Source organism: Artibeus jamaicensis, unplaced genomic scaffold (genome assembly GCF_021234435.1).
Source record: "Artibeus jamaicensis isolate MK-2021 breed Jamaican fruit bat unplaced genomic scaffold, CSHL_Jam_final contig_851, whole genome shotgun sequence".
NCBI lineage: Eukaryota > Metazoa > Chordata > Mammalia > Chiroptera > Phyllostomidae > Artibeus > Artibeus jamaicensis.
The window spans coordinates 2,647,301-2,668,264 of record NW_026521986.1 but is presented as its reverse complement, the minus strand read 5'-3'; the positions used below and the strand labels follow the sequence as shown (position 1 = coordinate 2,668,264).

Sequence of the window (20,964 nt, the reverse complement as noted above, 5' to 3'; positions counted from 1 at the left end):
ATTTATTTTTAAGGACTAATAGGAATGTAGTTTATAAGAAGGAAGCATTATCATCAAATAATATTTGGTAAAATTTCCTCTTTATATTTGAAAGACCAAGATGTTACATATACAATATACTGAATTAATCCAATCTCTGTTCAGTAATTAAGTACTAAAATAGTTGTTATTGACAAAAGTAGATGTACAAAAATGCTGCAAAAGATATGCCTTCTGAGTATATCTGATTATTCGAATAGGTATTCAAATAGGTATATCTACTTATTTATTAAGATAAACTAATTTGTTGTGTTACTAAATTGGAAAAATATATCATAAATATGTTTTATTTCACAAAAACATATTTTTATGCTACAACCACATTAAAAATTAAGAATACATTATATTGTTTAAAACCTCAATCCTTTCTTTATAATCTATAATTTCTCTCTACTGTAGCAATCAATAGCTTTATAAGTATTTATGATAATTTATATGAGATGACCTTTGAGTTGACAAAATGCTTTTATATGTGTTTCCTAATAAAGTCTCAAAATAGGACAGGGAAAATATTATCATTTTTAATTATCATAAAACTGGGGGTAAGAGAAATTAAGTGCCTTGCTCAAAGATACAAAAGTGGCAATACCAGGCATAACCTAGACCTTTTATATCTTAAGCTCAATGCTGCTTCTACCATGCCACACAATGTTTCATTTACTATTCATCCTCTTTGTCTATAATAGACTGAATTGTGTCCCCCTCCTCCATAATTCATATGTTGAAGTTCTAACCCCTAATACCTGAGAATGTCATTGTGTTTGGGGATATGGTTTTTTAAAGAAGATTAAATGAGGTTATTGGGGTGAGCCCTAATCTAATATGACTGGTGTCCTTATAATAAGAGATTAGGACACAGAAACACACATAGGAAAGACGACGTGAAGATACAGATGTCATCTACAGGCCAAGAAAAGAATCCCTCAGATCATGGATTTCTGACTTCTACAACTATGAAGAATTCAGTTATCTGCTGTCGAGCCACTCCACCCCCCAGTCTCTTTATTATGGCTGCCCTAGCAAATGAATGTATTACTAAGCACGTGATCCTATGATCTTGGAATTTTTCTCCTTGAAATTTAATATATTTCATCTAACTTAAGACAGCAACAATATTAAAATATGTCAATATTTAATGTATACCTTTAGAAAGAAAAAACTTGGTTAATTAAGTCAACGATGACAACCCATCAGTTAAAAAACAATCATATTTCAGACATATTAAATGTAAAGAGTATGTCTCAAATTGATGATATATGGTGAATTTACATTATTTTGTTCTGTTCTTATAGGGAAATTAATAATATTACAACCTTCAACAAAATTGCACACAGAGCTTGTTTTAAAAATCACAGACTTTGAAACATTGCCAGTGCCTTACATATAAATTTAAAACATTTATTTAAGTAAAAGTGAGAAAAATAACTCAGTGTGTTAATATATCACATTCATGAAATTATGTATCTAGACTATTACTTTTAATATTTTAAGTCCACTAGTATAAAAATTATATCAGATAGCTTCAAGTACTGAATAATCTCTACAGTAGCATAATTTTGGCCATAATTCATTTTGAGATGCTCATTAAGCATATTTAAGGGAGAAAACTCCAAGAAAACTATGCTAAATGTGTTACCAGGAATCTTACATTTCTATAACTAATATCATTTACATTTGTTTGAAAAACTCCCACTGAGGCTGCCAAAATGAGGAGATAAATAAACATGGCCCAAGCCAAAAATCTCCAAAGAACTAAACAAAATGAAGATGAACAATCTATCTGATGCAGAATAACACTGACTATAAGGATGCTCAAAGAAATCAGTAATGCAATAGCCTAAAAAAGAGCCAGGCATATATGAAGGAGGATATACTAAAGGAAATGAACATTTTATAGGGAATCAACAGTAGAGTGGATGAAGCTGAAAATCAAATCAATGATGTGGAACATAAAAAAACAAATAGCAACCAAGCAGAGCAACAAGAAGAAAAAAGAATAGGAAAAAAATGAGAATAGTGTAAGAAGCCTCTGGGACAACTTCAAGTCAAACCACATTCACATCATAGGTGTACCTGAAAGAGAAGAGATAGAGCAAGAAACTGAACATCTATTGGAAAAAATAATGAAAGAAAACTTGCCTGATTTGGTGAAAGAAATAGACATGTAAGTCCAGGAAGCACAGAAAGCCCCAAACAATATGGATGAAAACAGGTCCACACCAAGACACATCATAATTAAAATATCAAAGCTTAAAGATAAAGAGAGAAGCTTAAAAGCAGCTACCTACAAGGGAGTTCCCATAAGGCTGTCAGCCAATTTCTCAGAAGAAACTTTGCAGGCTAGAAGGGACTGGCAAGAATATTTAAAGTTAGGAAAAGGAGGGGGCTATAGCCAAGATTGCTCTGCCCAGCAAAGCTATCATTTAGATTCAAAGGGCAGATAAAGAGCTCCCCAGACAAGAAAAAACTAAAGGAGTTCATCATCACAAAACCATTATTATATGAAATGTTAAAGGGACTTATCTAAGAAAAAGAAGATCAAAATTCTGAATAATAAAATGGCAATAACATATACCTATCAACAATTGAATCTAGAAACCAACTAAACAAATGAGAACAACAGACAGAATCATGGATATGGAGAACATTTTGATGGTTACTAAATGGGAGAGGGTGTTTGAGGGAATGGGTGAAGATGTGAGGGAATTAAGAAGTATAAATTGGCCCTGGCTGGTGTAGCTCAGTGGATTGAGCGTGGGCCTGCGAACCACACGATCGCGGTTCGATTCCCAGTCAGGGCACATGCCTGGGTTGCAGGCCGGTTCCCTGCAGGCCAGTTCCCAGCAGGGGACGCACAAAAAAGGCAACCATACATTGATGTTTCTCTCCCTCTCTCCTTCCCCCCTTCCCCTCTAAAGATAAATAAATAATAAAATATTAAAAAAAAAGAAGTATAAATTGATAGTCACAGAATAGCCATGAGGATGCAAAGTACAATATAGGAAATGGAGTAGCCATAGGACTTACACATGTGACCCATGGACATGAACAAAGGTGGGAGGATGGCCTGAAAGAGTTGGGGGTGCTGAGTGGGGTGGGCCAAGGAGGAAAAATTGGGATAATTGTAATAGCACAATCAATAAAATATTTTTAAAAAGAAAAACTCCCACCTATTTAACTAAATAGTTAAATTTTAGATACACTTGACTGTTAATCCTTACGATTCTAACTTGATTTTCCACAGCCCAACTGTACTCTTCCTCGAAGATTCCACCTTCCCCACCTTCTTGTACATTTAACATGACACATTCTTTAGCTCTCTTGTGGACCCTGGCATGGCCTCATTTTATCACTGTCTACATTTATGTACTCCCTACAGCTTTTGCCCTTGTCTTCATTAACTTTAGACTAATCTCAGAATTCTCTCCTCCTGTTCAGTATCTTTAACCTAAGTTACTTCTCCAAATATGCTTATATAACCTCTCTAGCTATCATCTATCACATACTTTGAAAAGTCTGTCTTTCAGAAAAAATTATTATACTCAGATCAACAATACAGCAATCTTCCCATACAATTCACTGATATATCTCCCAACCTTTCTTTTGTGTCATTAAATAATTATTTTTATTAAATTTATTGGGGTGACATTGGTTAATAAAATTATATAGATTTCAAATGTACAGTTCTATGATACATTATTTGTATATTGCTCTGTGTGTTTACCACCCAAAGTTGAGTCTCTTTTAATCACGACATATTTGATCCCTCTTATTGTTATACTAATGTTCCAAACCCTATTTTTTTCTCATGCTACTTTTCTAAAAATTTACAATTCCTACCATTTTCAACTGCAAAAATGAACATTATCCATCAAATTGATCGTGTTTAGAAACTTTATAACTTTCTCAGAAAACTGTGTATTCTTTGTTTTCATCAGGTTGGTCCCTGTTCAAGTGTTGGCCTGTGGACACCACAGTCTTCACAGTCTTGCCCTTGTGACTGTCCCCTCCACTACCTCACTTGCAAAGCTCTTAGTAATGCTCACCTTCAATCTAAAGTCTATCAATCTTTCAAAAAGTTCTAGATGTGTAGAGGGGTTACCATGATTCAATTTCTCTTTAAACTTCTATTGCACTTAAGTTAATAACACAGTGTCAGAACTTAATTTATCTTTATTTCAGTATACCTCTATAGGTAGATCTTAAACTACTTTAAAGCAAGGATCTAAATTATATATAATTACAAAAATATAGTATTTCTGTATCTTTTTAGTACTTAGCACAATTCTGGGTTTAATAAGTACTTATGAATTGCTCACTGGATACTTTCTATTGTTTTTTAAATAGATATGATATAGAAATAAACTATGATGTAATACTGCACACAGTCCTAGGATATTGCATTTTCTAGGGCAACATTCAATAGTCCTAGAATGTTACATTTTCATTATTTATGTAAATAACTCAAGAAAAAAACATTTGTGATCACTAAAATACTTTGGTCAGTGAGTCTGTTTTAAGTATATGTTGATGTTTGTATTTGGTTATCAAAAAGGATAATGATCAGTCAGTTTTTAATAACAAAGACTTACATATCAACAGTGTTGCTACTCACCCTGTAGAAAGAGGAATTTTAAATTTCTTAGTCTGTTTAGTTGTAGCTGAATTAAATTACAAATTCCATTGTAGCCCAGATGAAGAACTTCTAAGCTGTGCATTATTGGAGGCAAATTTTCATTGTTCATGACATCCCTGAAACACATGTATAAGTTTGATTCCAAAAACTTAATTTCAAACCAGCTATATCATAAAAAGACAGTCTGGCATGTACTTACCATAAAATGAAAAGCAAGAGTGAGTACAATTAGCCAAGAAACAGTAAAGAAAGAGGAAAAAATGCATCCAGATTGGAAAGGAATACATAAAACTGTCTGTATTCTAAGATGACATAATCTTGTATTTAAAAAATCCTAAGGAATTTACCAAAATGAATTCAGCAAAATCACAGGGTAAAAATTAATATACAAAATAATTTGAATTTCTATATATCAGCAATAAACTGAGAATAAAATTAGAAATTCTATTTACAATAGTATAAGAAAGAATAAAATACTTCAGAAAAGTTTTACAAAACAACTGCAAAATGTATATACAGACAGTTACAAAACATTGCTGAGATAAATTAAAGATCTACATAAGTGAAGAAATATTCCATGCCTATCTATTTTCAGTATTGCTGAGATGGCAGTTCTCCCCAAATTGATCAATAGATTCAATGCAATCTCTATCAAAAGTTCAGCAGGCCTCCCCTCAACCCAGCAAAATAACCATCTTATCCTAACAATTACAAGGAAATTCAAAGAACGCAGAATATCCAAAATAAACTCTTATAAGGGCAAAGTTAAAGGGTTTACAATCCTTGATTTCAAAACTTATTATAAAGCTATAGTAATCAAACCAGTTGGTACTGGTGAAAGGACAGATATATATGTTAATGTAATAGAGTTCAGAAATAAACTGTTAGAATTATCATCAACTACTTGTCAACAAAGGTACCATGGAAATTCAGCAGGGGAAAGGATAGTATTTTAAATGGTATTGGGACACGGATAACCACATGCAAAAAGATGAATTTATACCTTACAACATACACAAAAATTAACTCAAAGTGGTTCATAGTCCTAAATAGAAAAGGGGAGGGGGGAATAGGACAACTGTAATGGCATAATCAATAAAATATATTTAAAAAAAAGAAAAGAGAAAAACATAAAACTTTGAAGAAAATATGAGAAAAATCTTTGTGGCCTTAGATTCAGCAAAAAATACTTAGGTACAACACCGAAATCACAATCCATTAGAGAAAAAGTTGATAAATTGGACTTACAAAATTAAAATTTCTTAAAAGATGCCACTCAAGAAAATAAAAAGCCACACACAGAGAAAATACTTATAAATCATTTATAATATTTAATTGAGGGCTTATATCCACAAAATATTTAAAGAACTCAATAATAGAAAGTCAGACAAACTAATTAAATAAGTAAAAGATTTGCCCTGGCTAGTGTGGCTCAGTTGGTTGGGTATCATCCAGAAAACTGAGTTTGCAGGTTCGATTCCTGGTCAGGGCACATGCCTAGGTTGAGGGTTGGGTTCAGTCCCCAGTCAGGGCACATGGCAGGAGGCATCCGATGGATGTTCCTCTCTCACATCAATGTTTCACTCCCTTTCTTTCTCCCTCCCTTCCCCTCTCTCTAGAATCAATGAAAGAAAAACAAAATTTTAAAAGATTTTATTTATTTATTTTTAGAGAGAGGGAAAGGGAGGGAAAAGAGGGAGAAAAACATTAATGTGTGGTAATCCCACTGGACACCTGGCTTGCAACCCAGGCATGTACCCTGACTGGGAATCGAACTGATGACCCTTTGGTTCTCAGCCCATGCTCAATCCACTGAGCTACACCAGCCAGGGCAGAAAAAAAATTAATAAAAAATAAGCAAAAAGCCCTGGCTGGTGTAGCTCAGTGGATTGAGCACAGGCCTGCAAACCAGACAGTTGGGGTTCAATTCCCAGTCAGGGCACATGCCTGGGTTGCACGCCAGTTCCCAGCAGGGGATGCACAAAAGGCAACCATACATTGATGTTTCTCTCCCTCTCTCCTTCCCTTCCCTGATAAAGATAAATAAATAAAATCTTTTAAAAAATAAGCAAAAGATTTAAACAGTTCACCAAAGAAGATATAATAATGGCTAATAAGCATATGAAAAGCTGCTCAAGAACATTAGTCATGAGGGAAATGCAAATTAAAACTACAATGAGTTAGCACTTCAAAACCAGTACAGTGGCTGTAATGAACAGGACAGACAATAATAACAAGTGTTGGTGAGTATATGGGGAAATTAGAACTCTTAAAAGTGTTGGTAATGTAAAACAGCACAGCTACTTTGCAACATAGTTTGGCAGTTTCTTTTCTTTTTTGGTTTAAGTTTTTTTAAACATTTTATTTATCTTTAGAGGGGATGGGAAGGAGAGAGAGAGAGAAATATCAGTGTATGGTTGCCTCTCATGCATCCCCTGCTGGGAACTGGCCTGCAACCCAGGTATGTCCCCTGACTGGGAATTGAACCTCGATTCTTTGGTTTGCAGGCCAACACTCAATCTGCTGAGCTACACTTGCCAGGGCTGGCAGTATCTTAGAAAGTTAAGCATTATGCCCTGACTGGAGTGGCTCAGTTGGTTGAGCATTGTCCCACAAACCAAAAACTCATGGGTTTGATTCCTGGTCAGGGCACATGCCCAGGTTGCAGGTTTGGTCCCTCACTGAGATGTATACACAAGGCAACAGGTAGAAGTTTCTCACATCAATATTTCTCTCCCTGTCTTTCTCCCTCCCTTCCCTTCTCCCTGAAAATAAATTAATTAATTAAAAAAAGTTAAACATTAATTTACTATATGACCCATCAGTTTCATTTCTAGGTATCTACCCAAGAGAAATGAAAACATAAGTGTACACACATATTTCTACACAAATGTTTATAGCAGCATTACTCATACTACCTCCAAAGTGGGGACAATCTGGATGTCCATTAACTGGTGAATATATAAACATCGTGTGGCATATCTATACAGTGGAATACCCAACCTGAATAAAAAAGTGAACTACTAATACATGGATGAATCTCAAAAACATTATGCTAAATATAAGAAGGCAGATGCAAAAGAACATATAGTATATGATTCCACTTAGATTAAATGTCTAGAAAACACAACTTTATAGGAAGTGAGTTAATGGTTTCCTGGAGCTAGAGGTGGAAAAAGAAATTGATTGCAAATGAACCTGAAGGATCTTTTTTGGAGTGTGATGGAAATGTTCTAGAACTGTATTGTGCTAATAGTTGCACTACTCTATAAAAATTATACACTTAAATGAGTGAATATAGTATGTAATCTATATTTTAATAAGGCTGTTGAAAACAAATATGAATAGTTCCCAATATAAAGGATGTGCATAAATTAAATGTTCATAGCAGCTTTAATCAAAACAGCCTCAAACTGGAGCCATTCCAAATGCTCACCAACTGTACATAGATGAATAACTTGTCATATAATCTATATAATGGAATTCTACCTAGCAATACAAGGAATTACACTTGCAACAAAAGATAACTCCCAAAAGAATTATGCTAAGTAGAAGAACTCAGACACAAAAGATTACTTATTATATGATTCTAATCATATAAAATTCTAAAAAAGGCAAAATTTATAGTGATAGAGCTGATAGATCAGTGGTTGTTGATAGTTGATAGTTGATAGATCAGTGGTTGTTGATTAGCTCTAGATAGTTAGAGTTGATAGATAGATCAGTGATTGTTGCCAGGGCTAGTGTCTAGGGGAGGGGATTGCAAAGAGATAGAAGGAACGTTTTAGAAATAGGAATAGTTTATACCTTGATTGTGGTAATGGCTGTGTGACTGAATACATTGGTCAAAATTAACTAAAATGGTGAGCTTTATTCTGTGCAAATTATATTTCAATAAAAGTAATAAAAATGCAAGGAATACTCTTTATTGGGGAAAATGTAATAAATGTATTCTTAGATATTTATTTATTTATATTCTACTAAAAATGTGTGGGAAGGTGGGAGGTTATGTTCTCATCCTCTTCATAATGTATCTTTTCCAGTGATACTGGGGCATTAAGTAACCAGATAAATAATTTAGAAATAAAACAAAACAAATGTTAAGAGAAACCTGACTCTATGCTCCTAATTTAGGGGTTATTTTGTGGTGTGATGAAAATGTCCTGGAATTAGATGGCTGTAATGGTCACACAATTTTGTGAATATGCTAAAATAATGTAACATTCACCCTCATTGAGGGTGAATGTTATGGTATGTGAATTATACCTAAGTTTAAAAAACAGAACATCATTAAACATACAAGGTGTTTATCATTTTCTTTTTTTACAGTGTGGATGTTAAATGAGGGAAGCAGGGAAAACGCAATGACAAAGGTGTACCTTGAGTGTCTTTTTATTTGCGATGTTCATCTTTGGTATGTAGCTATTAAATAAGTATTAAAGTAAGCTAAATGTATGTTACTGCTATCATTAATGTGACTTACTGTTTTTTAAATTCCCAACCTAAATTATTTATAATTGTCAAAAAAAAAAAAAAAGAACAATACCGGTTCATTTTTGAAGTTCCTTGCTGTCCATAGCCACTTGAAGGCACTTTCTGGTAGAGCAGCTGTCTGTTGGTCAAGTGAATCTGAGGCTTTAGTCTGGGCATGATTGATTCAATATGATTATAGTTGAGGCATAAGACCTACCAAAAAGAATACTTTATTAATCAGACATTAAAAATAAATGTTGCCATATGTATATAATCTTTGGTTTGAGATTATTAACATCTTAAAAGTAATTAAAATGGTTGGACTATACAACATAATTTAATAATATCAGTGTTGAAATGACACATTTTTATATTGCAAATTGTCTGGATTTGGCTTTGAAAAATTTTTTAAATTATCTGACATGCTGGGAAATGACATTTAAAACAAAATAATGGAGACTCTAGAAAGCTGCTTAATTTTCTCAATAGGCACTGACTTCTCCAAGCCTGATTTAGGTGAAATAACTCTTTAGTTGGAGAGACTGCTATTTCTCCATATTTAAAAGACTGTAGGGGAGGGTTCAGTCAAGCTACAGGACAGAAGGCAGTGAGGCTGCATGGAGCACTGCACTGTCCTCCAACTTCACAGCACAGGCGGTCACTATTGAAGCAGCCCTCCACCCCTCCGCCCCATCTCCTGAGCCGAGTAACGTTTACTGCTTACAAGGCAATCACATAAAACTGAGTTCAACCAAAACACCGCTGGGAGGTTATACTTTTTGTTTGGTGAAAAAAAAAAACTTTAGGAATATTTTTTCTTTAGTAACATGAAAATACATTTTAATACAAAGTAAATAATATAACTTGTATTTAAAACTTGGAAAGAAAATTTATGACTTACCTTCACATTAGGCAAATAGATTAACCCACTGAATGAGGTAAGATTATTGTTCTGTAGATTCACATTACACACATTTCTGAATTGGTCAACTGGAATCAAATCCACAGTTCTGAATTTAGACAAAGGACTACAGTTATAATTTTAATAGGAAAACTATATAAGTGAATCCCTCATGTACAAGACCAAAAGCATTTAAAAAAAAAACACCTCATCTGACAAATGTTATGAAAAAGAATTGTTTTCATGTAATATGTATGGTTGAAATGATCAGATAAATACATTTTTAAAGGAGCACATATGTAAGAAAATGACAGAATTTCATTGCTTTAAAAATGTCTATTACCACATAAACATAACACTATCATTAAAAAACTTAAAAAAATAAACATCTTCAATTTCTTTATAAATTCATATGTTCATGAAATCATAGTTAAGCTGATATCATAAGATTTTCAGGTTGTAAACTGCAGAGGATATATATTAAATAGGCTATTTCTGAAGAGCCAGGAAAGGATTAAGAATGGGGAAAAAAGGAGAAAGCAAGTAAAATCTTTGAAAACAGGTTTTTCTGTGGGGTCTCCTAAAATCTTTTACTGCATTCCACTTTTAAGGATGTTTTAGTAATTAAATAGAATGCTTGATTCTTAGTCCATAGCTTTATAACTGTTCCACCTTCCTTTGAGCCATAATAGAGAAGGGTGTAAACAAATTCTAAACTGTGAAATTACAATTTTGACATACTTTTATCCATTAATAAGTCATTCATTCATTCAATATATTTTTATTAGTATTTCCTAAGTGCAGACAACATGTTAGAAAAGGTTATAACAAATATGAAAAGACACTGTCTGCCCTCAAAGAGTGGGACCCAGAAAAAACTAAAATAAAAAGGGAAAGTTGCTATAAACAGAGTCAGTTGTAAAGTATTTTAGGTAAGAAAAACCTATTTGGGGAAGTCAGGGATTACTTCACAGGGGAGAAAACCCTTAAAATGAAACTTGCAGAATTTATAGGCATTAGGTAAATTAGAAAAGAGTTTTAGGCAGTGGAACAGGCATAAGCAATGGCAGAAACATGAAACAATCTTATAACTAAAGATTGTATCTTATAATCAAGATTGAAGAACTAGTATATTTGAGAATTTCTGGAGTATAAAGAGTTACGGGGCAATAAAGGTAAGAATTACAAAAGATAAAAATAGATAATTAAAGGGTTTGCTGTGCTGTACAAAGGGACTTTAAATATTTTTTTTATCCACATGCAAGCAAACATTGAGTGGTTGCCTCCTGGATGCCCCCAGTTGGGGACCTGGCCTGCAACCCGGGCTTGTGATCTGACAGAATCGAACCAGTGTCCCTCAGTTTGGGGATGACACCCAATCAACCCTGACTGAGCTACACCAGTTAGGGCAGTAAAAGGGACTTTATTTATTTATTTAATATATTTTATTGATTATGCTATTATAGTTGTCCCATTTTTTTCTCCCCTTTATTACCCTACACCCTGTACCTGCCTCCCAACCATCATTCCCCCACCTTAGTTCATGTCCATGGGTTGCACATATAAGTTCTTTGGCTTCTTCATTTCCCATACTATTCTTAACCTCCCCCTGTCTATTTTGTACCTACCATTTATGCTTCTTACTCCCTGTACCTTTTCCCCATTTTCTACCCTCCCCCTCCCCGCTGATAACCCTCCATGTGATCTTTATTTCTGTGAATCTGTACCTGTTCTAGTTTGCTGAGTTTGGGTTTTTTTTTTTTTTAGGTTCAGTTGTTGATAGTTGTGAGTTTGTTGTCATTTTACTGTTCATATTTTGATCTTTTTCTTAGATAAGTTCATTTAATATTTCATATAATAAGGACTTGGTGAAGAGGAACTCCTTGAACTTGACCTTATCTGAGAAGCACTTCATCTGCCCTTCATTCTAAATGAAAGCTTTGCTGGATAGAGCAATCTTGGATGTAGGTCCTTGCCTTTCATGACTTGGAATACTTCGTTCCAGCCCCTTCTTGCCTGAAAAATCTCTTTTGAGATATCAGCTGACAGTCTTATGGGAACTCCTTTGTAGGTAAGTGACTGTCCCCTTATCTCTTGTTGCTTCTAGGATTCTCTTCTCTTTAATCTTGGATGATGTAATTATGATGTGCCTTGGTGTGTGCTTCCTTGGGTCCAACTTCTTTGGGACTCTCTGAACTTCCTGGACTTCCTGGAAGTCTATTTTCTTTGCCAGGTTGGAGAAGTTCTCCTTCATTATGTTTTCAAATAAGTTCTTAATTTCTTGTTCTTCCTCTTCTTCTGGAACCCCTGTGATTTGGATATTGGAATGTGTGAAGTTGTACCAGAGGTTCCTAAGCCTCTCCTTGTTTTTTTGAATTCTTGTTTGTTCATTCTGTTCTGATCAAATGTTTATTTCTTCCTTGTGATTCAAATTGTTGATTTGAGTCCCAGTTTCCTTCCCATCACAGTTGGTTTTCTGTGCATTTTCCTTTATTCCACATTGCATAGCCTTCACTTTGTCCTCTATTTTGTGACCATACTCAACCATTTCTGTGAGCATCCTGATTACCAGTGTTTTGAACTCTGCATCTGACAGGTTGGCTATTTCTTCAACACTTAGTTGTATTTTTTCTGGAGCTTTGATCTCCTCTTTCATCTGGGCCATATTTTGTCTTGGCACACCTGTTATGTGGTAAGTGGCCGAGCTGTAGGTATTCACCAGGGTGGGGCAACCCACCTCACTGTGTTTTGGCACTGTATGTGGGGGAGGGGTCTGAGAGGGAACAATACTACTTGCTCAGCTCTCTGCTGGCTTTCAGTCACTTCCCTGCTACCCATAAGCAAATTGAGCCCTTCTGGTGCTGACTCGTGAGTGGGTGGTTTTGTTTCATTCTAGGACCCTGTGGGTGTCTCCAACAAACTCTCCTATGAAGCTGGGAGTTTCTCCCACAACCCCAACCCCACAGGTTTATATAGTCAGAGGTTTTGAGGCTTTATTCCCCTACACTGGAACCATGGGTTGCATGGTCTGTTTTGCTCCCCAGTTGTTCCTTATGGTTTATCTGCATGCAAATGTGGGACTGCGGGCTCCACCAGCCACCACCTTGCCCAGTCCTCCAGCCACTGCCTTGCCTTGAATTCTTTCTATCCCCCAGCTGCCCATCTCTGCCCCTCCTACTGGTCTGGATGAGTATTTCTTCTTTAACTCCTTGGTTGTCAGACTTTCATACAGTTTGATTTTCTGGCAGTTATGGTTATTTTTTGTTTTTAAATTTGTTGTCCTTCTTTTGGTTGTGGAAGGTGACAAAGTGTACCTATCTACAACTCCATCTTGGCCGGAAGTCAGGGACTTTAAGTTTTATTCCCTTTAATTTTGACAAGGGAAGTATTCTGATAAAATTTGCATCTTAAAAGGCACTATAAATAATAGATGGCCTTGCAGTAAAGGTTATCTATGACAACAAAATGATCAAGAACATTTATAAAGTAGTTCATTTCCCAACTTAAGCCAATGGCAGTGACTATAGTAAGAAGTGGGAATTATGAGACATACTTAAAACATAGACTGTAGAGAACATGGTGATTAATTAAAAATGGAGGACAAAGGAGAGGCAGAAATAACTCTTAGATTTTTGGCTTGGGCAACAATAGGTGGATGTTATTTTTTGGATGCTACCTGGAAAGCAATTGAATATTCAAGTGAGAAGCCTATGTTTGAGCTAAATTTGGGGGTCATCATCTTATATTAAAACTATGGCTAAAGATGCCTGTCTGTGATGATTGCAGAATAAGAAGAAAGGCGATAAGATGATTTATTAACCAGGAGGACAGTGATGATATTCATGAGAATAGTGTCCATCCGAGGAATGAAGACAGATTGCATTAATTAGACTGATTCAATGTGAGTAGCAAACCTCATATATTCTAATTTTTAAAAGCTTGGTTATAAAGAAAAGAGAAATGTTTTAGAAAGAGATTGATGACATTTTTAAGCATAGTGTGTAATGATAAAAGTTATTAGAGTATTTCAAAGGGTGGTAAAGTTAGCATGAGATTTTGAAGTAGGGCTGATAATTTTCTGAATTATCAGTTATATTTGGATAAGATATATAATTATAAACCTAAGAAAAATGATAATAATCACTTATTTAAGTATAATGCTAAAAACATAATAAAATGATTATACCTGATGGACGATGAAGTCCAATTTAGTTCTTGCATTTGGATAAAGTTCGAATGTCCTTGTCGTTCTGCAATCATCTCAGAAGTTAGTCTGCCACCAAATAAATCTTTTGCACACTCAGTCTCTGTTGGGTCCTATATATGAGAACATTTAGAAAGTGATGTCTTCTCTTACAGATGACTAAATGACATTGATCCTTTGGTTCCAGGTCAAAATGGAGTGGACTCATTTTTCTCTATTCTTCCTACTAAGTACAACTAAATCTTCTGCACATTATATATAAAGTAAACATAAGGAGACTGAAAGGTAGAAAAGATAACAGACCAGCTAGGGACCTTGGAACCTAAAGAATGACATTATGGTAAGTTCCCTGGTATGTTATTGTTATTTATAATAAGAAATATATATTTGATCTTCATCTAATGTCCTTGCCTGGCCATGTGGACAGTCAGGCAGGAGGGCAATGGAAATCTGGCTTATTAAAGGTCTGTCCACATGGATCATTGTCCTATGGAAATTTGAGGGGTACCATCAAAGCAGGTCCTTTTGATGCCCATCAGAACTCCCTGCTAGGTTTGGAAGGTGATTGGAATTGACAAGGTGGACATTGAGGGCCTATAGCAATGCAGAGATGGGCTGAATCTATACATATTCCTCCTATACCCTTGAGACACAAAATGCCAATAATACTATTTTCTCTGCCAGCAAAAGAGAGGCTACAGATGGCCAAGTGGCAGATTTCCCCTGGGGGGAAGGCCCTGAACATAGCTGGCAAGTTAGACTGAGGCTGGTAGCCCTAAGGGGCTACAAATGGGTCTTGACTGAAATAAATACTGACTGTGCATTGGGTTTTCCTTACCCAGTGGTAAAAGCAAAGGTTCAGAGTGCTGTAAAAGAACTGGAATAGAAGGTATTGCAGCAATTTGGACAGCTGACTGTTATTCCATCAGACCAAGGAACACGCTTGACAGCCCATGATAATATCCAATGATGGGTAGAAAGACATTTGATAAGAGAATTGGAATGGGCAATTAAAACACTGGTTGTCTAAAACAAAGGGAGATAAAAGCATGAAAGGCTGGCTTACACACCTTCATGAGTGCTCACACTCAATGTGAACATGAATGGGGCTAAAGGTATGTCCTCACTGGATAGATTTTTCTGTTTTTCTGGTGGGTCTGGGGAAGTGGGTTCGGGGAAGGATGCTGGCTGGTATGACTATGCAGTTCTAGCTAAGAGAGGATGATAATGATCGCTTTATTTTTTTTCTTCCCACCTATCACCTCAACTTTTTTTTTCTACCTGTTGCAGTGGTCACAAGATCACAGCTGCAACAAGTGCTGGGAGGATGACTTCTAAGCAATGAAACTATAAGTATGTTTTTCAACTTTATGTCCAAATTCCTAAGGATATGATGAGAGTGGATTTTGTCTTTATTACATCTGGCAAAATTGGGGCTGACAGTGAATATAGCTGTATTACCTGGTAGCAAAAATAGCCCACTAGTTCTGGGACTACATAACCATATATGAATAGGAGTGGACTGATGGGGAGGTACTTGCTAGACTAGTATGGCTGTCTGCTCTATACCAGCACAGTAGCTGAACCTACCTTCCCTTCCAAAGGTGGAAAAGTTTGAGTATGAATAGAGAGGATAAATAGTACTTATAAGTAAAGAAATTAACAAATAATTTATATAATGAGAAAAATCCAATATTATATTTATACCTCAGAGAAGCTCTGAGCGAGAGATGATATTGTCTCTTGGCTCAATTATACCAGATATATGAAAGGGAGAAGCTATGTTTTCCAAGATCATGTCTCTAAGGGAAACTGACAAGGTCTCCAGTAGAAGCCTGCAAATCTGATTGGTTTCACCATGGGAGACATTTCTATATGATTATGGACTGGATAATGATAATGGAATTGTAGTAATAATGCTAGTATCTTTTGAATTTTATTATCATTTTGCTTTGATTTATGTTCAAAGACAGATCCTTTGGGGGTAGACTGTTAGACTGTGATTTATAAAAAGAAATATGTATATGTATATGTATATATTTAGTATTCATCCACTATTTCTGGCGCATACCTTTCTAAGTTCCTAAAACCTTTGTAAGTTCCTATATGAGAACCATAAGGGCATCTTTTGTTATAATATTTTGTCTTTTATCATAGATTCCTGAAATAGTTCCAGAGCCATAAAGGTAAAAGAAGTATCTTGTTATTTATCAGAAGCTCTTTTCAGCTATACCCGAGTTTACGCTAAGGAGGTGACTTTTGGAAAGTCCCTAAGGATGGGGGCTGGTTGCCAGGGGAACCAACCACAATTATAAGGTTGGAATTTTTAGTCTTACTTCCTGACTTCTAGGAAGGGGAGAAATGCTAGATGTTGAATCAGTTATCAAGGGTCAATGATTTAATCAAGCATGTCTACCCAGTGAAACCTCCATGAAAACACAAAAGGGGGGTGGTTCTGAGAGCTTCTGGGTTAGTGAACATGTGGAAGTGCTGGGAGAGTCGTTAGCTCAGACACAGCATGGAAGCTTCATCCCCTTCCTATACCTTGCCTATGTGTCTCTTCTATCAGGCTGTTCCTGATTTCACCCTTTTAAAATAAGCCAGTTACCTAGCAACTAAATGTTTTCTTGAGTTCTATGAACTACTCTAGCAAATTATTTAAACCTAAGCAGGTGAACTTTCTATTTATAGCCAGTTAGTCAGAAGCACAATTGACAACTTATAATAGGTGTCTGAAGTGGGGGTGAGGCAGTATTGTGGTAGCAAGCCCTTAGCCAGTGGGATCTGATGTTATATACAGGTAGGTAGTGTTGGAATTCAGTTGAATCCTAGGACATTCAACTGGTTTTGAAGAATTGCTTGATATATGAAAACCCTGCACATTTGGTGTCATAAGTGTTATGAGTATAATAGTAGTGTAAAAGTAAAGGAAATACGCAGAAGTGAATTTTTCCTTTAGACTTGGGTTTTCTTTTTGTTCTATATATGCTGGATTAGGTGCTGGGGAAGCCAGAAATCCAAAAATATCAATAAGAGAAAAAAATCACAAAAGGTCTGCTCTTTGTGGTCAAAAGACAAGGAAAGGAAGCCGATTAACCAGAATTTTTTAGACAATAACGGGTTTACTCCACCAAACACCATGAAATAAATTGTAGCACCAAGAGGAATGGGAGCATAGATGTCAGCTCTTGCCCACCAATCCCTCCATCATCCCTGTACTGAATGAGGAGCCTGGACCTTCATCCTCTCCCAACAGTAATGCATCCAAACACACTAAAGACCACATGGGGAACCTATTCCACTTCTACCCAGTAATAATGATATGACTATGGAGAATTAATAAGGCACTTCTGCCTTTCCCAGTCAGGATGAGTCAGTGGAAATCTATGGGGAGTGTGAGCTGCTACCCTAGCCTAGCAGTTGGAGCACACACCTCCAGGTTGTTAACAGAGGCCAAATGGGGGAACCTAGACTTCTACTTCCCACCTGACAGCAACACAGTGGTGCCCCATCTCCTCACTGGTGCAGTGTCATGGGAGGCTTGCTAAAATAGATTTAAATAAGATCCACAATCTCTAAAGTAATACCCAAAATGTCTGGAATATAATAAAAAAATTAAAAATACCAAGAATCAGGAAAATCTCAACTAGAATGTGAAAAGACAGTCAACAAACATCAACATTGAAATGACACAGATGTTATAATTATCTGACAAGGATTTCAAAGCAGCCATCTAAAAATGATTTAATGAGCAATTATGAACATGCCTAAACCAAATGAATAAGTAGAAATTCTCAGCAAAGAAATAAAAACAATCAGCAAAAAAAAAAAGATGTAAAGAAATATCAAATGGAAATTTTAGAATCGAAAAATATTATAACCAAATAAACACAACAGATGGGCTTAACAGCCAAATAGACTGAACAGAGGAGAGAATCAGTGAACTTAAATATAAAACAATAGAAATTACCCAACCTGAGCAAAAGAGAGAAAACAGACTTTAAAACAAATGAACCTCACCTTACCAAGACAATCTACATTCTGAATATGTGGGACCGTAACAAAAGATTTAACATTGGTAATGTTGGATTCCTAGAATGAGAGAGAAATCAAGTGGGGCTGAAAAAGTTTTGGAAGAAATAATGGCTAAAATGTCTCCAAATTAGGAAAAAGCATAAATCTACACATTCAAGAACCTGAACAAATTCCAAAAGAGGAACCCCACCCCAAATCCATGTCAAGACATATAATCATAATGGGATTTCTGAAAACTGAAGACAAAAAATATAGAACACAGTGAGAGAGAAATGAATCTTACCTAAAAAAAAATAAAACTATGAATTATAACAGCTTTCTCAGAAAACATGGAAACCAGAGAATGTTGTAGTTATCACTGAAAGAATGTTATATCACATTCTTCTGGTTGAAAAGAATTGTCAACCCAAAATCCTATCTATATTCAGAGAAATATTATTCAGAAGTGAAGAGGAAATTAAGACACTGTTAGATGAAGGAGACTAAGCAAATTTGTTGACAGCAGATCTTTCCTAAGAGAAAAGCTAATAGAAATTCTTAATATGAGAGAGAGAGAGAGAAAAAAAAAGGAGGGCTCTAGGAATACCAGGAAAGAAGAAAGCATCATAGGTGATGAAAACAATAAACTTTCACTCTTGAGTTTTTTAAATTGTATTTAATCAGTTGAAGTAAAAAAGCATATTGTCTGATGTGGTTCTCAATATATATATAAGTTAATAAGGAAATATTTAAGGCAACAAGAGAGGAGAAATAAGCTTAAAAGCAAGTGAAGTTTCTAATACTTCACTTAAATTGGTAAAAAATGTCTACATTAGTAGACTATAATGTTATGTACAAGTGTGTGAAATGTAATTAATGCCTAGAGCAACCAGTTATATATATATATATATATAAAACAAAATAAAATTTTATAAAATGTCCAAGTAACTCTCTGGAAGCTTTATTTTTCCAAAAAAGAAAAAAAGAAGAAAGAAATAAAGAAAACGAACAGAAAACAAAAAATAAAATGGCAGACTACAGCACTCACATGAATAATTACCTGAAATGGAAATGCTCTACACTCATCATTTTAAAGATAAAAATTGGCAGTGGAGAAAAGAACATGACCCAGTTGTATGATGTCAGCAAGAAACACATTTCAAATATAATTATATGTGCAGGTTGAAAGTAGAAGGATGGCAAAAGATATACCACACAAACATTAATGAAAAGAAAACAGGAGTGGCTATATTAATACCTGATAAAATAGACTCAGTGCAAAGATAATTATCAGGGACAGAGAGAAGCATTACATACTGATGAGAGGGTCAATCTACTGAGAAGACATGACAATCCGAAAGGTGTATGCACCAAACAACAGAGCTGCAAAGTAAGTGAAGCTGCAGACTCTAGTGTTCTGTCAAACTTTAATATAAAGGAGTTTTTTAGGTATTTTGCTGTGAAGGTGTCTTGCAAGTCAAAGTTCCTAATTTGTTGACTTTATTTTATATTAAAAATTTTTAAATATTTTAATTATATTTGATTGATTATGGTATTACAGTTGTCCCAGTTTTTCCCTTTTTGATTTTCAATAAGGAGATTATCTTGGATAAACTGGGTGAGCCTGATTTAAGCAACTGAAAGGACTTTAAAGCAGAGCTGAGGCTTTCCTGAAAGATAGAAGAAATTCAACTGCAGACAGCAGCTTTGGTCCATGACTATGAGCTTTTCTTCCTGATGGTCTGCCCATTAGATTTCAGACTTGCTTAGGTAGACTCCACAATTGTTAGGCATTCCTTGTAACAATCTCTTAATATACATATATGCACACATGTCTCCCACTAGTTATGTGTTTCTGGTTGAACCCTCAATGATACAATCTCAAAATAAGTTTAAAAAACATTAATTCAGGTTTAGGAATAGCATTGCTTTTGCATCTTTCATAATCATAAGAATAACATTTGATCAGTGTTTTTATAAATCAGGGACTAGCAATTTTTTCCTGTACTTTCCTTGTAAAAATAATTTTAAAAATTCAGGTATGTAGAAAGAGTCTATGTCCTCCCTTGGTTTCCAGTTCCACTCCAGAGAAGGCAGTGTGATTATATGTCCAGAGAACCCTGGACAGAAAGAGGTTCAACCGTCCAGGCTTTACCATTGAAGGTTCATGTAATTTGGAATAAGGCATATAAATTCTCTGGAGTTCTTTGTGCTCATTTATAAAATAAAGGATTTGGACTATGTCATTTTTAAAAAAAGATTTAATTTATTTATTTTTAGAGAGGAGAAGAGAAGGAGAAGGAGAGGGAGAGAAACATCAGTGAGTGGTTCCCTCTCACATGCCCCTTTCTGGGGATCTGGCCTGCAACCAGGCGGGTGCCCTGACTGGGAATCAGTCAAGTGAGCCTTTGTTTTTCCAAATGGTGCTCAATCCACTAAGCCACACCAGCCTGAGCTGGACTATATCATTTCTAAGGTCATGTCCACTTATATCTTAAAAACTGTACAATTATTTTACTGTTCTATCTCCTGCTGTACCTACTTTTTGTGACTTCTTTTCCTCTTTAAATTTCCTAAATGAAAGTTTTAAAACCTCACTTAGATTTCTTTATTTTCTCTACTCCCTTACCTTAGGCAATCTTATGGGTGCTCTGGGTTTTAACTGTCAACTTTTTTCAAATTACTTCCAAATCTAAA

The 20,964-nt window shown here is 35.3% G+C and overlaps 2 protein-coding genes across 2 annotated transcripts in view; one reads left to right on the top strand and one right to left on the bottom strand.

Moving 5' to 3' along the window:
• The window catches only part of RTN1 (reticulon 1), a 325,732-nt gene that overhangs the window by 45,120 nt on the left and 259,648 nt on the right, over positions 1–20,964 (top strand). The gene's annotated exons all lie outside the window — the stretch shown is intronic.
• LRRC9 (leucine rich repeat containing 9) overlaps positions 1–20,964 on the bottom strand; it is a 103,491-nt gene that overhangs the window by 15,917 nt on the left and 66,610 nt on the right. The window contains exons 24-27 of the mRNA XM_037132383.2: positions 14,236–14,366; positions 10,050–10,158; positions 9,222–9,361; positions 4,655–4,791 (exon numbers count right to left, since the gene is read on the bottom strand). Coding sequence (XP_036988278.2) covers positions 4,655–4,791; positions 9,222–9,361; positions 10,050–10,158; positions 14,236–14,366 — 517 coding nt within the window. The remainder of the gene's footprint in view (positions 1–4,654; positions 4,792–9,221; positions 9,362–10,049; positions 10,159–14,235; positions 14,367–20,964) is intronic.